This window comes from Sinohyriopsis cumingii, unplaced genomic scaffold, assembly GCF_028554795.1.
Source record: "Sinohyriopsis cumingii isolate HCF-2022 unplaced genomic scaffold, ASM2855479v2 utg001180l, whole genome shotgun sequence".
Lineage (NCBI taxonomy): Eukaryota > Metazoa > Mollusca > Bivalvia > Unionida > Unionidae > Sinohyriopsis > Sinohyriopsis cumingii.
The window spans coordinates 290,415-306,584 of NW_028315969.1; the positions used below are offsets into that span (position 1 = coordinate 290,415).

At 35.2% G+C, this 16,170-nt stretch overlaps 1 protein-coding gene across 13 annotated transcripts in view; it reads left to right on the plus strand.

Moving 5' to 3' along the window:
- The window catches only part of LOC149772737 (rap guanine nucleotide exchange factor 6-like), a 314,757-nt gene that overhangs the window by 249,977 nt on the left and 48,610 nt on the right, over positions 1–16,170 (plus strand). For 9 of the 13 annotated variants that reach the window (XM_089947349.1, XM_089947357.1, XM_089947356.1 and 6 more), the window contains one exon: positions 9,596–9,622. The exons of the other annotated variants lie outside the window; for them this stretch is intronic. In XM_089947349.1, coding sequence (XP_089803475.1) covers positions 9,596–9,622 — 27 coding nt within the window. The remainder of the gene's footprint in view (positions 1–9,595; positions 9,623–16,170) is intronic. 13 annotated transcript variants of the gene reach the window in all.

Below are 16,170 nucleotides of genomic sequence, written 5' to 3' on the forward strand. Positions count from 1 at the left end.
AGTTATATCTAAGAATGATATTTGGTGTTTTGTGAGGAAGAGTCCGGCCTGAAAGGGTAGGCTTGCACATTTGTTAACCTTATCTATAAATTTTACCACTGCCCTTTTCTTCAGATGTAGATGGGGGGGGTTTTTGGGAGGGGGATTGATGTTTTTGTGTGTACATGTAACAAGGACAAGTAAGCACATTGTTGCTTCAGTGTGACAGGTAATGGCCTAATGAGAAGGTTAGGAATTGTGATTTTTGTTTAGATTTTTCTTGTTTTATCCTGTTTGAGTAATATGGGTTGTTGGTGGTGGGGGTGGTGGATGTAGCTATTAATAGGTCCTTCAGTCAGTCTCTCCATCCATAAACTTTTTGGTTTCCAGAGTACAACTGTTCACGCTATTCAACCAAACTGATAAACTCGTCAAGCAAGTTGTGTAGAGGTGCCTAATTTCCCCATTCAATAATTTTTATGCTTCCATGAAAACAAATTGTAGCAAAAAGTAGTATGTAAACTGAGAGTACTGACCATAGGATACTGGCATAAAGAAACTAGAAATTAAGAGTACCGGACCATAGGATACTGGCATAAAGAAACTAGAAATTGAGAGTACTGGACCATAGGATACCAGAATAAAGAAACTGGAAACTGAGAGTACTGAACCATAGGATACTAAAAGAAACTGGAAACTTAGAGTACTGGACCATAGGATACTGGCATTAAAAAAACTAGACGTTTGGGCCATTGTTGTACCTTCAGTAAGAGTCCATACCTAAGCAGGCAACCTGGGGGATATCATCTAGATGGTTCTTGTTCCTTTTTACTTTGTTGTGGCTTTTTATATACATGTTTTTATTTTAACCTGTATACAAGGAATTATATGTATTAGTTTAGCAAATAAGTTTTTATTCTAGTTTTCCTTTGGTAGACTGGTATTTTAATTTGCATTTTCCATATAAAGTGAAATCTTTAAGTTTGTTTGATAATTAGATGGCTTTTCATATAAATGTTCTTAGGGCTGTTCCATTAAAATATACATGAAACCAGGGCAAGGCAGTTTTGAATTGGGGTAGCCACCCAAAGATTTTATTAAGGCCTTTCATAACGCACTGAAAGAATTTAATTAATGTTAAAATCACCCACCCATAGATTTTATTTTCTTCCTTGAGGGTGTGTGTGTATATAAAACCTAAATGTATGTATGTATGTATACATACAATTAAAATTTTATAACATTTGACAGGAAATGGGGAATTTTACAACATTAAAACTTAGAATATGTTCAGATTCATTATTTTTCACAAGTTTTATGTACTCAATATATACTGGTAAGATTTCTCCAAAAAGATTTATTTCAACTCTTATCTAATTTTACACATTTATATGAATACATGTTATCATGAAAAACAGTAAACCAATAAGTGTCAACATACAAACACCAGCCAATGAATCATAAAAATCTCTTTTCTGTGGAAATGTCTCTGTTCAATAATTTAAGTAATGTAGTCCTTTATTTACTTTATTTATTTGGATGGATCAAACTTATAAACTGTCATGTTTTTTTTTTATCAATCTGAGTTTAGTTCACACATTTATGAATGACATGCAGAAGTTCATGAAGAAAATCAGGTGTGTCAGTATCAGCTGTACTCAATTATTCAATATATATGTTTATAAATTATTAGGTCCAAAGCACAAAACAAAAACATTTCTATATATGCTTTAATTGCACCGAATCAGCAACCTGTAATTCAAAATTAATGTTATGAATAAGGTTTTATTATTTTGCCTTTGTTACTTAAATGACTGCATTTGTTTACTTGGCTTCTGCATGTTTGATGATAAAAACAGTCAACTTTGTGAATTTCCTCCGATGGACCACACAAATCAAACTCAATAAATTAAAATTGGTAACAAAGAAGCATTATATCAAAGCCTTTCAAATTTGACCATGGAAATCAAACTTGAACTTTTTAACAAAAAGTTGTTTTATCCAAGAACGTAGGAAACAGTTAACTGTTTGAATATGTCAGCAAAAATGTTCTTAAAATCCAATTGTTGTTTGCTCTGTGCATTCTGTAAACCAAAATGTTTAAAAAGTTTAAAACTGATAACTTTTCTTATTTTGCAAGAATGTGTACATGAGGCAATCTGATACAAATCAGATCTCCACTGTCCTTTGTGAACATCCTTCAACAACTGCTTAGGGGTCATGTTCTGTTGACCTATGTTTTTACCATAATTGCTAATTTTATCAGCCACTAAGATGAAGTCTTATATCTTTGTGTTTGGGAGACTGAGCATTATGGCTGAAAAGCATCAATCTGTACTGTATCTTTTGATTCACTTTAAAAAATTTGAAAGCTGCATCTGTCATTGGCAAATTAAAAGGTCACCAGAACATGACTTTAAGCAGTCACTGCCAGATCTTCATGTAGGACAGTGGAGATCTGGTGGAAAGGACTTTTAACGTGGCTCATATGGTGTGTTTGTATGTGTGTTTGTTTGCCAGAGATGTAACAGTTTGGTGTGAGGATATATCCAATGATTAAATACTGCGAGGGATTACCCATCATCAAATTTCTGTTGTTAAAAATAGGGCATTATTCATATTCGGTTTCTGACAGTAACATTTGTACTCTTTAAAATAAAATAAATTGTATAATAAGTTTGTAAAAATAATTAAAATTTCATGCAGCCATTCCAGTCTTTACATTAAAAAAGAAAACCAAATGACTAAAAGTATTCTGTCTTATCATCATTGCTGGCCTAATAAGAGTTGTTATTCCAGGTGAGTATAAGGGGCTATCCAAATAGTATGGATGCAGATGGTCATATTATGATGCACCCCACCTCCCGTTGCATGGTTTATTTTTTTCTACCCCCTCCCCAGTGCATATTTATGATTTTGCTTTGTGCCCCCCTTCAGCCACTGTCAGTTTGATTGCATTTCGAATTAAACAGGAGTTTTTAGTAACACAGTCTCCAAACGTTTAGCAACCTGACATGCACGTAGACAAAATCTAAACATATAAAGTCAACAGTGTTTAATTCAATCTGGTACAATGATATCATTGTGCTTAAATTTTATGGAGAAAATGAGATGGCTGGAACCTAAGCAGAAAGTTGTAATCATCTACTATACAAGCCATAACTGACCATGTTGTTACTAAATACTTGAATGGTTATGATCACTGCCAATGAAAATAAGAACTGTAGCCTATTAATAATAAGAATCTGAAGCATAAAAGAACCCATCTTGACTTAGATCACCCAAAGTTACTTCTTAATTAGGTATGCATAGTATCATTTCTATACAGAAATAACTGGAAGATTGGGTGAACAGTGATCTATTAATAGTCAATTCATTGGTTTCAGGATAATTTTCTTATTTTTGTTCTATAACTTTAACTTCCTTTCCCTGTGTTTCTTTTAAAACTGGCACAGTATTAAACAAAATGTAGCTGAATCCATGAAACTAGTTCATTTAAAGTGTCACATATGATACGTTATTCAAACATATAACAGTGATGCCAATGTTATCATGCTCTGCATTGCTTCCATTCCAGTTTTAAAGCATCACCAATTAGAATCAGAATTTTCCTCTGAAAGCCATTAAATAGTCAAACTTTGTGAAGCTGTATTCCAAAACATAAGAATTATCTATTGGAACTGGACTTGGAATCATTGCATGTTGGAGTTAAAGTCTCCAACGGAGACTCCATTACATACAAGCATTCATTTCTGTCAGCAGAAAAATTAAAAGGAAACTGGTTAACACCCCTTGTACCAATTAACACAAGGTAACACTAAATCTGCACCTTTGCCAATTATGTGCATGTTGGTCATCTTGAGTTAATTGGATGAAGAGCAAGATGTTTAACCGCTTGAAGCAGCTGTTCCGTTTTTTAGTGCCGTTTTCATGATATTTGTGCTTGTTGCCTGTCTTCATCAATGTTATTGTATTCATTATGTGTTGGCTGTTCAATTTGTATGTGTTTCTTCATCTCCTTGTTTTGGAAATGAGAACAATTAGACTTTTCTCAGCTGTCTTGCTCCAGTGTTTTTGAACAAACTGCCATCACGTGATACTTTCCAGTCAACCTGTTTATGCTATGATGGACCCTCATTAATTGCTTTAAATGATCACTCCTTGACTCTCCACACTACATTGTGCTTTAGACTAAACAAACTGGGACTACATCATTACCTAAATGTAAACAGAAGTGAAAAAAGAAATGTTGTTTCAAAGCTGGCCGGCGAAGAACAGGAAGAAGAATTCCAGTTATCTCCCTTATTTTGACTCATCAATTTGAAAAAAATTTGACCGTTAATTTAGATAACCTAATTCAAATCCCTATTAATTTGTCAACCTTTGTGTCAACTATCCAAGAGATACCACTGCGTATTGCATTATTCAATGCCCAGTCGTAGGACCACCGGAAAAGTGCACACAAATAGTTAATTTTATCAACGACCAGAATATTGACGTCTTTTTCCTGACAGAAACATGGCTAAAAACATCAGGCAATGAGCTCAAGTGTGCAGATCTAACACCCACTGGTTACTCCATCAAATCGTTCCCCCGTAATTCTCGCGGAGGTGGAATTGCTGTCATCACAAAGAACTCGATGATCAAACATCTTAATCACACCACACATCGTTTGAACTAGTACAAAACACACTCACACTGGAGCAAAGGTCAGTCCATTTTTTCTGCCTATACCACCCTCCTCCTAGTAGAAAAAACAAGCTGACTGAATCTCTCTTTTTACAGCAGTTTCCAAATCTCCTGGAGTATGGAAATTTGATAGTTGGCAACCTGATTATTCTTGGAGATTTCAGCTTTCACTTTGACTGTCCCGGAAACCCAAATACATCAAAACTCACAGATTCCATTAATGTTTTCAACCTCAAACAGTCAGGTAACCAACCCACCCAAAAACATGTCACATTTTCGACTGGATTCTTCATAGACCTGATGATAACATTCTACGGTCCACCCTGGTATCCCATGACCTTGCATCAGATCACCTCTGCATTATATGCCATCTTGACATATCAGTCCCTAACCCTCCACCTTTATCTGCTACTTAGAGAAGCCTCCGTATGATAAATAGAACCAAACTAATGCACGACATCCAAGCAAACTAACAACTTGCTTACCTCCTACAGCAGAACAACTCGATAAATGACTGCATTCATTGCTCGACAAACATGCCCCAGCTAGCAAGTGCAGAGATTCAAAAGTGTTCTTCATGGTATAGCAGTGTTAGGGACCTGCTTCACACTGCTAAAAGAGACCACTGTAAAGCTGAGAGGCTTTGGCTTTCCACCAGACTCACTATTCATAAGCAGATCTATGAAGACGCTAAGAACAATGTCACAAATATAGTCCATGCAGCGAAATCAGCCCACTACACTACTAAGATCATGGAAAGTTCCAGCTGCAAAGAGCTCTTCGAGATTACTAACAAGCTAATGTCAAGGAACAAATCTACACCACTTCCAACTTCCTTCTCTCCAGTCGACCTTTCGGACATATTTGCAAATTTCTTCCATGACAAAGTACAAACCATTAGAGATAAGCTTGACACCACAATTTCAATTGGCTCATCATCACCATACAGCTGGGATACAGAATTTGAGTGGCAACCATTAGCAGCATTTGAACCTGTCTCTATGGATTTCGTACGTACAATCCTGATGAAGAGTGCACCAAAGTCATGTGAACTTGATCCAATTCCAACATCACTGCTGCTTGAGTGCTTAGATCCACTATTGCCTTCACTAACTGATGTTATTAATACCTCTCTTTCTCCCATCATTTTTCAAAACTGCCATTATAAAGCCTCTGCTGAAGAAACCAACACTAGACCATAACGATTTAAAGAACTACCACCCAGTTTCTAATCTCCCATTCATATAAAAAATCTTAGAAAAGGTTGTTCTATCCCAGCTTGTATCTCATCTGAATTCAAACAGTTATTTTAGCAATGTACATTCTGCATATTGCCGTTGCCACAGTACTGAAACTACTCTTCTAAAAGTAGTTAATGACATTCTCTCTGCGTTGGATAGCAGAAAGATTACAGTCCTCACCCTCCTTGATTTTTCTGCAGCATCTGACACAATAGACCATGATACATTACTTAACCATCTCCAGCATGTATTTGGCATTCATGATACAGCCTTACTGTGGTTCAAGTCCTACTTGGTCAACAGGACACAAATTATATCTGCAAATGGAATACACTCCAGCCCAATTGATCTATGTTTTGGTGTTCCACCGGGGTCTGTTCTTGGACCTGTTCTCTTCATTCTGTACACTCAGTCGCTCTCAAGTGTCATGGATCATCATCCAGTGTCTCACCAATTGTACGCTGATGACACCCAAGTATACAAATCTAGCCACCCAACTGAAGTTGATGCTACCATCCAAGGTGTAGAGAGGTGCATTTCTAATGTGAAATCATGGATGACATGTAACAAGTTGCAGATGAATGATGATAAAACTGAGGCCATTCTGATCACAACACAAAGACTTTCTCATTCACATCCTTTACCTCAAACAATAAATATCAGCAACACCAACATTAAATTCACACAATCAGTATGAAACCTAGGTGTTACTCTCAACAGTACTCTCATATTGCACCAACATGTCATGAACATATGCAAGGCTGCATATCTTGAACTAAGACGCATCAGGTCAGTTCACAAATATCTTTCAGTTGATGCCACTAAAACACTTGTGTGTTCATTAGTACTTTCAAGACTGGACTATTGTAACTCAGTTCTGTCTGGTTCATCTCAATATCTGCTCCAGAAACTTCAAAAAGTTCAAAACACAGCTGCTCGGATCATACTTAGAGTATCACGATCAGAGCACACCTCCCTGCTGCTCTGTACCCTACACTGGCTATCCATTTGATCCAGAATCAAATACAAAATTTGTTCTCTGTGCTACGTTTCACTGTCGAACTCTAGTCCAACATACCTATCCGACCTCACCCATGTGTACACACCAGCAAGATACTTACTGTCCTCTTCTGACAATCGTATACTCATTATTCCCACTATGAAAACAAAGTCATATGGACAGCGTTCTTTTGCATACCAGAGCCTAGCAACGTGGAATGAATTGCCCACTGAACTTAGACACAAAGACACAGTGATCCCATTCGAGAGTGCTCTCAAAACTCACTTATTTCGACTGCAAGAACAAACTTAAAGACCTAATAATGTTTCCTACCTTAAATATTCTCAGCATGTTTTTTAATGTTTTCTAATTTCATGGTGTTTGTTTTTGTAATCATATCATTATATGTTTTTTATCTTATAGGTGTTGTCTAATATTGTAAAGCGCTTAGAGCTTCTAAAGATTAGGCACTATACAAAGTCCTCATTATTATTATAATGGTTTTTGACTGACAGAAACGAGTGTCTGTGGCAACAACATTCATAATAATTGAATAAATGGAATTTAACTGGTCTGTTACCACTTTTTGATTAGCTTGCTGAAAAAGTACAGAACTTACCTCTGAGGCAGTAAGTTATTTCTCTACGTTGTACTTCTCAACCAAATACTAACTTCTTCCATGGTAAAAAATATGTCTCGCTGCCATTGCTGTCACAATCCAGCTACATTCAGTTCATTTCTCAGCACACATTGTATCGAATCCAAATGATTTGATCCAAGTCTCATGAGACTAAAATTAATGTGGCCGCAGAATTTATACTTTCATTTTGTAAGGGGATTTATTCAGAAATCTGTTAGTTTTCCTTATGGTTAAGAAAATAAAGACACAGATTGTTGCTTTGCTTATGATTAGTAAAACTACAAATGCAGTGTCACATGGTTAGGCTTTCCCTGACCTATTTATAGCAGACCAATGAGAACATTTTATAGTCTGTGTCCTATCCAAGTAATTGAAATGGAGATCCCCACAACCAGCAACAGTACTCTTAAGTGAAATTCAGCGTGCATAACATAAAATATGAATTTGATAATGGGATATCTAAAGTGGAAGTTTTGCTTATGTCTAGCTTGTACTTTTGGATAGACCTCCAGAGCCAGTTGTTTCAACCAGCTAGAAAAGCAATTTTATTGAATAAACAATCAGGGAAACCAAACTAACCTGGCATATGTTTTCAAAAGTGCCATTCCCAGGTCCCATGTATGTTTTAATGGAACAGCCCTTATGTTTACCCAGTATTATGCAATCATTGTACACAGTTATACTGATGATAAACATAAAGATGACCTAATGACTTTACTGTTGAAAGTTCAATAATAATTAGATTAACAATATCAGCTTTTTAAGGAACTAACATGTTTAAAAAATGAGGCAAGATGCAGTGATATGTTTTTCCGTGTGAATTTGATACAGCCTACCAAATTGTTCAGTCAAACTCTTGTTTATCTCTGCACTAAAGCTTTTGCATATATGTTTTTAAAAGTGCCGTCTCTGGTTCCTATGTATGTTTTAATGGAACAGCCCTTATCAAACCTTGCATTATCCAGCAGTGTTACTTTTCTTTGTTCATGTGGGCATTCGGCTCAATTAAAAATGATATAATCTTGCTTTATTTTCATCTTTAGGGATTTTTCATTCAATAGAAGAAAAAAAAATTCAAAGTAACTTTGCCATGATCTGATCAAATTTAATGTAGAAAACTTTAACCTGAAAAGCTTAAAAGTATGATGGGAATATATAAACTATTGGTGTAGTTACTGCCTAATGTGTGTTCCATTTTTAGTAAAAGAATTCATAATATTTTGCATGAAAGGGCCTAATTTTAAAGATTAAATCACTCTAACATACTCACAAACTAAAGTTATTCAGATTTTCTGCTACTCACCAGTTCTTAATTGATAGTGTCATGGATAATTTTGTTCTCAGTCACTTAATTACTTTGACCTGTTGTTATATATATTTTTGATAAAGATGAGGGACTGGACCAGTGTCTACACAGAACCATTGGCTTAATGACTTTTACTTACTGATTCTGTGCTATTTATTTTCCTTTATAAAAAAGGGAAAGTAGACATCTTTGTTACCAACAAAAATAGGGCATAGAGAAAGTAAACATTGAGTGGTGAATAATTCCATGTAGTAACTGGTACAGTATTCTTCACTGATGACATATAGTTTAGTTTGGTATTTAAATAGGTATTAGGTACATTCACTATGATCATTAATATACTGATTTGCTAGCTAAGCTAATGCCTAACATTAGCATATGGATAGGAACTGTTCTTTTTATGTCTATATTTTTAAGTATATTTTATTTGTATGGATCAGATTGGGATTGCTTAAAATCTAATATTCAGCATTTGCTTTCTGCATTTACAGTAAAATTATTACAGTATAGAAGTAGGATTCTTTGATTAGAGAAAATAATTTTAAATTTGTGCATGAAAAAATAAAAAAGATATCTGCTAGTAAGATTCTCCTCAAACATTTAGTGTCTTAGAAGATTTAATACCTTAAAAGTAGTGAATTGTTATACAATGCCTCTTTTTATGCACATCCACATTCTTCCTCATGTACACACCATTTAGACTGTTATGATGATTCGCTATTTCCTGGTGTGTTATCTAGGGATGCAAGTCACGCCTGTACAGTAAGGTAATGATAGAATGTTATTTTCTTCTGACCTCACCTTGTTAAGGGAGGCAACTCTGGACTTTGGCCTGCAGCATAAGAAAAAATGAGAACAACTGGAAAGTTGGTCTGTTTCTTTTTTGGTGACTCTTGAGCACAATGTGTCATGTTTCTCTTATATAGGTTTTTCTTCTTAGGCATACATATATGCATATGCAGTTAATGAGTAAGTGTGCTTGTAGGTGAAAGATAGAGAGGGAGAGAAAAAAAACCTAACCTTTTCATGTGCATGTGCAAAACTAAAAAGAACCTTTCCCTCTGTTTTAGGTACAGCCCATTTTAGTAGTATCAGTTATCATCAGAATATATATTTATAAAGGTGAAATGTAACATACTTTTCTAAGTAATTTGTGTTTGACCGTTAGCCAGACTGTTTGTTGCATGTGGTATATGTGTTTGATGTTCGAGGAATCCCAGGTCCATTTTCATGGAATAGATATGTTTTTATTGCTATTAATAGAGTATCAATATTGCTAGACAATTACAATATAACATGCAGATATCAGCATAGAGCACATTTATAGCAATTGATGGAGATATTTTCAGTAAGAAACATGGCACATTGTGGTTCCAGTAAGACCCAAGCTTAGGTTGAAATGCATGCAGAATGATCCAAGGTTTCACTTAACCACAGCTAAATTGCATTCACTTTTCTATAGCTGTATACAAATCTGGCATAACCCAGTGGATCATTTTAGTTCCTTTTCATTGTGATATGTGCACCTCTCTCAGGCCAGGCTGACCTGCGCTGGCATAGTTAGCATGGATATCACAATGGCATACTGGCATAAAGAAATTCACAATTGCATGTAAAGCATGTTAGAAATTAAATTGGTTTGGGGGAAACAAGTCATCACTCATTATCAGATTCATATAAAAGTATAGTTTTCACCAGCTTTTCTTACTAAATTGTTTGAGTATTCAGATGACTTACTGCTGTATTCAAAGTTTTAATCTTCAAATACACATGTGGTTAAACATGAAACATTTTGAACTAAAAATTATTTAGTTTTAGCCGTACACTGAACTGTATGACATAAAATGAGGTGAAGAGATATGGATCTCAAATTGATGCAGCCCTGATCTTTTTTATGAGCTATTCAGATGAAATAAATGTTAAAGCATTTGGTTTAGGAAACTAAAATGTACCTCTCATTAAGATGTGAATATTTTCATTATTATGCATCTTATATTTTAGACTGTTGTAAATTGAACTAATCACACAAGATTTGGAGCTCTGCATTGCTTCTTCTCAGGAAGAATTCTTCAAAGATTGTTACAAAATGTAAAATCAAATTCTCTTGAGAATTAAAATTTTCAAAATGTTAATGTTTCACCACATTGTTTTCTTTCTCAAATTAGTCTCATCATTTCTAAACTTGTTATTAATGTTGTTCTTTCTTAATCGTAGCAGCGTACTCTACTTTAAAGTTTCTTATTAAGTTTATCTCATTGGCATCCATTCATACAGGATACTGTACTTAGTAATCATTCATACAAAATACTGTACTTAGTAACCATTCATGCATGATTGTGTACTTAGTAGCCATTCATTGAGACGTCTTAAGCTAATTGTACTTTGCAATGTGTTTTGAAGCAGACTTCATGAATACACTGCTTTTAAAATTGTAAGCTACCTTGTTTATCTTTAAAGTGAGGTGGCCTCATAAATGTGTCAAAAGGATGAAATGAGCTTATAATGTGTCAAAAGGATGGAATGAGCTTATAATGTGCCAAAAGGAGGGAATGAGCAAATCATAAATGTGTCAAAAGGAGGGAATGAGCTTATAATGTGCCAGAAGGAGGGAATGAGCAAATCACAAATGTGTCAAAAAGAGGGAATGAGCTTATAATGTGCCAAAAGGAGGGAATGATCAAATCATAAATGTGTCAGAAGGAGGGCTTATCATAAACATGGGCTTAACATTTGAGAAATATGGAATTTATCTAATTATTTTTATTTAAAAAAAAACAGTCCTTTCGATATGGATAATTTATTTTAAAAAATATTTATCTTTGTTTTTTCAGTTTGTTTAAACTGATGTCTTATTGTAAACAATAAGAGTATTTTTATTACAAAAGATGTTATGAGAGTTAGTCTACAACACCAGTAAAATGTCAAACTCTACAGATGCATCACTTCTTTTGATATTAGTCAGTAACCATCTCACAGCCTAACTACTAGGTTCATTGTGTGTGACATTATGGGATGGACATGTGTTTGATGGTAGTTACAATGTTATTGCCTAGAATTAAAGGGAACTTTACACCAGCACAAGCAAACAAAACAAACAAAACACAAGAAAAATCTCATTTGATTATCTACATATTGTAGATCATTTGAAAATAATGTTTCGTTTACTCTTTGGAATCCAAATACATGCAAGGTAATATGACAGATGTGAGATTTCTGTTGTGTAATACATTTTGAACCATCACTTTACTGTTTCTTGAAGCTGAGAGATAGCAAGAAGCCATTGAGCACCATAGAGTTTGGAACTGCAGTTTGAGAAACTGTACTGGAGATAATTATGGTCTGTGTGTAGTTTATGAACTTTTTAATTGAACATATTGCTTACCATCAGCGCATACATCTTTTACATAACTTCTCAACTTTTGAAATATATATTTTCCAACTTTACATCAGCAGTACATAATATTTTGTTACACCTTACTGATTTGTTGTTGTTATAGGGTTTAACGCCATTTTTCAGTACAAGATAGGCTATACATGGCGGCCAATATTAATGGTTGAGGAAGAACCCGGGAAAAGCCTGGAAAGATACACCGACCCACGAGAAGCTACTGGCAAGCTTTCTCACATACCCACATAGCCGAACCCGAGACTCGAACTGACACAGATAGAGGTGAGATGGCAGTGATCCATAATGGGTTACACCTTACTGACAACAGGTCTAACTTGTGGGAAACAATTGACTGCCTTACTGAGGTCTTGTCAGAGTTGGCAGGTCTGAGCTTGTAATTATTTACTTTATGTTTTGATGGTGCAGTATTAATATACCTTTTCATATTCTAGAGATGAAACACTGATTTGTTAAACAGGAAGCACAGGTAGACTGAACATTGCAAGTTTGATTCCTGTCTAGTTCTGCCTGGGTTGACTACCTCAGTGACTAGCACTTGGTTCCCATTTCTTTGGCATGATATAGCTAATAATTTGTTGAAAGTACTGTTGAAGACCAACCAACAAACCAGCATAAAGTACAAATTAAGTGAAATAATGTCATTAAGTGAAAATTATTGTTATAATTGTAAAAGGTAGCACATTCTTATCTTTTGGTAATTGGATTGAAACCTGAATAAAAATGTTTTTTTGCATCTGTGGCATATGATATGACACTCTAGAATTTCTTTGTACAGGTAAACAATCAGATCTATTTCCTTCTGACATTTAAAGTTGGTTCACCTCTTTACAGTTTTGACTCCACAATTAGGAGAAGTGTAAAGTTAATTTGATGCTTTATTTTTGGTGTGTTAAAGAAAATTTACCTATATTACTGAATAAACCTGGATTTTCCTTGGTGAATTTTGGTGCTGAATGTGGGCTACATTCCCAACCTGAAAATGATGTTTGTTTTCCCATTTTGATTAAAAAAAATTCCCAATTCAGAGAAAGTGAAATATTTTAAGAAATTCCTCATGAAACACCTGTAGTGAATAGGTATGTGAGTAGTGCGACACTAAAAGACTCCCCTTCCCCAAAGATTGTTAAAAAGAAATTAATTGCAAGATACTTAAATTCAGACAGCAAGGATACAAATACATTAGCAACAGTTACAGGGCAGTTGAAGTATGATTCATCAATCAACCAAGTGTTATAGGACTTAGCAAAAATATTAGTCATGTGCCATAGGATTTGGAAAAAAGTGTGTGTAATTTTTAATGTAGCTTTAACCATTTTTAGTCATATCACTTTGATGTCTGCAGTGTGGCAGTTAATAGTGATGTTGAGCACTGGGACATCATGCCACAGACATCTAGCATCAGGTCCCACCCAGTCACATTATCATGACACCAGGTCAACCTGTCCTAACACTGACTGTTAATGCTGAGTGCCAAGCGAAGCAGTTGCTAGTATCATTTTTATAAGTCTTTGGTATGACTGAGCAAGAGGTATGCATCTGTGATTTCCATCATCCAAGGCGGATACTTCAACCACTTAGGCCACAGAAGAAAAGTGAGAAATGGGGAGAGTGAATGATTCCCACTCTTTCTGTTAGAATTTTTAAAATTTGTACACCTTACTTTAGATAATTATGAATGAAAAGCAAGAAAGAAACAGTTTTAAAAAAATATAAAGAAACACAGTGAACTTTTTGAGTTTTGAGTTTGACCTACTCCTGTACTGAATTTTTGCAGAGTTTAAGATCATTGATACAGTTTTACATCAATGAACATCCACTTTCATGCTCTTTTTTTGTTTTAATTCTTTTTGAAATGATTGGTTTAAATTTTAAATGTAATTTTATCATTCATTTCAATATAAATTGTAACCAATGTTAGCAGACACCCCGGGGCCCCGAGTGGCCGAGTGGTCTAAAGCGCTCTTCGTTACGGATCACTGCCATCTCACCTCTGCCTGCATCGGTTCGAGTCTAAGATTCAGCCAATATGGGTATGTGAGAAAGCTTGCCAGTAGCTTCTCGTGGGTCGGTGGTTCTTTCCGGGGTTTTCCCGGGTTCTTCCTCCATCATTAATACTGGCCGCCATATATAGCCTATCGTGTGCTGAAAAATGGCGTTAAACCCCACAACAACAAAAAAAAAAAAGCAGACACCCCCACCTACATTGTCCACTCCCTGCCACCCACAGAACAGGGTAAACATCCTCCTGACATCTACCAAGCCAGGTAACAGATATTACAAACAAACAGTCAAATCAGATCAAATGTTTAAGTTGCTGATAAATTGTATTCATAATTGTTTAAATTTTTCAGTGATGATGTAGATGATACAGTGTTCTTGTTTCTGGCTCTTTTGTAATGGAGAGTTGGGCTTATAGGATGGCTTGTTGTCTATGTTGCATACATCCAGTAGAAAAAGTTTATTACTGTTATTCCCCCTAAACTTAGAGAATAATCATAATACTTTTGACAAACATATTTGTCCCAAGGTCGAATTGGTCCTATATGAAAATTGTGCCACTCATAAATCCAGTATGTTCATCAGTGTGCAGCAGCATATTATGATCAGTTCACTTACTGTTGTTATTTTTGTCATGGTAAAATTCAGTTTCCTTTGAATACCTTTTCATATTTCTAAATAACTTGCATATTTTTCATTCCTGTCTGTAGGCATATCTTTTACCAATGTTAACTGTCTGAGAATGTTGGTGTTTGACAAAAGATTAAATCAAGAAATAAAGTCTGTTGTTCACAAATCAGTGTCAGATGTTAGCTTGGCAGGCTTCACCTGTGAATTTTTCCATTAGTTTAAATTCTGTGTTTGGTGGAGCTGTGTGATTTGTCAGTTCAAGGCCATTGATAATTCATACAAATGGCATGTGTTGTGAATCAAGTGCTAATCACAACTCAATGTTGTATCTATTTATACTTTGAACAGAGTTGTCTGATATGTTTATTTACCAAATTTTATCATGTGTACATCTGCCTGGATTACCCACTGTACATTTTAACAGAGTTTCTTGTGTATCCATTCTCCATGAAAGGCAGGTAACCTGTGTAAAACAACCACTCATTGGAACTATATAATAAAAATAGTCTTACAATACAAACCCGTTTGTTTGTTCCCCCCTTATCGATTAAAATAATGGAAACCTTTAATGTGATAAAAAGTGCAAGGAACTTTGTCAATTCATTCATTGATTTATAGTTTCTAACCTGACTCTGAGTAGAGTGGCCCTAACACCGTCATCCTATGCACATTTCATGCTTAACGGAAGTTTTCAGTGTAATAGACAGACATGCTCGGATCCATTTCCAGTTTCTTGACAAATCCATTTTCAGAAAGGGGTGTATCTCAACTACAGATGTACATATATAAGTCATCTGCTTCCGATATTTACAATGTCGAATCAAGCAAAGGAAAATAATGACAACTACAAATTTGCTTTTTATGTGGATTTAACAAGCAGTTTAATTTCTATGTTCATATATGCAAAGGGATATAATTCCAAACTCTCAACGTTATGTAATTTACGCAATTATTCAGCAGTTGCCAAACAGGATGAACTACATCATTATGTTGTCTGATGGAAATAAACTAGCCTATAGTGTACACAATATGGTGCCGTGTTAGTAATGGAAAGTCCGTTAAGCATGAAATGGTACAGGGGATGCCAGCATTAGTGCCATTCTGGTCACAGTCAGGTTGTGCACTTTTTATCACATTATACGTTCTCGTTTTTGAAGTTGGTAGTGGGGTACAAACAAACGGGGATGTAGAGTCAGACTATAGCTGAGAGTAGTTATCATGAACGGGTGGTCTTCATATGCAAGAAAATTTTATTATGTATCACTGGAACCTTATAAA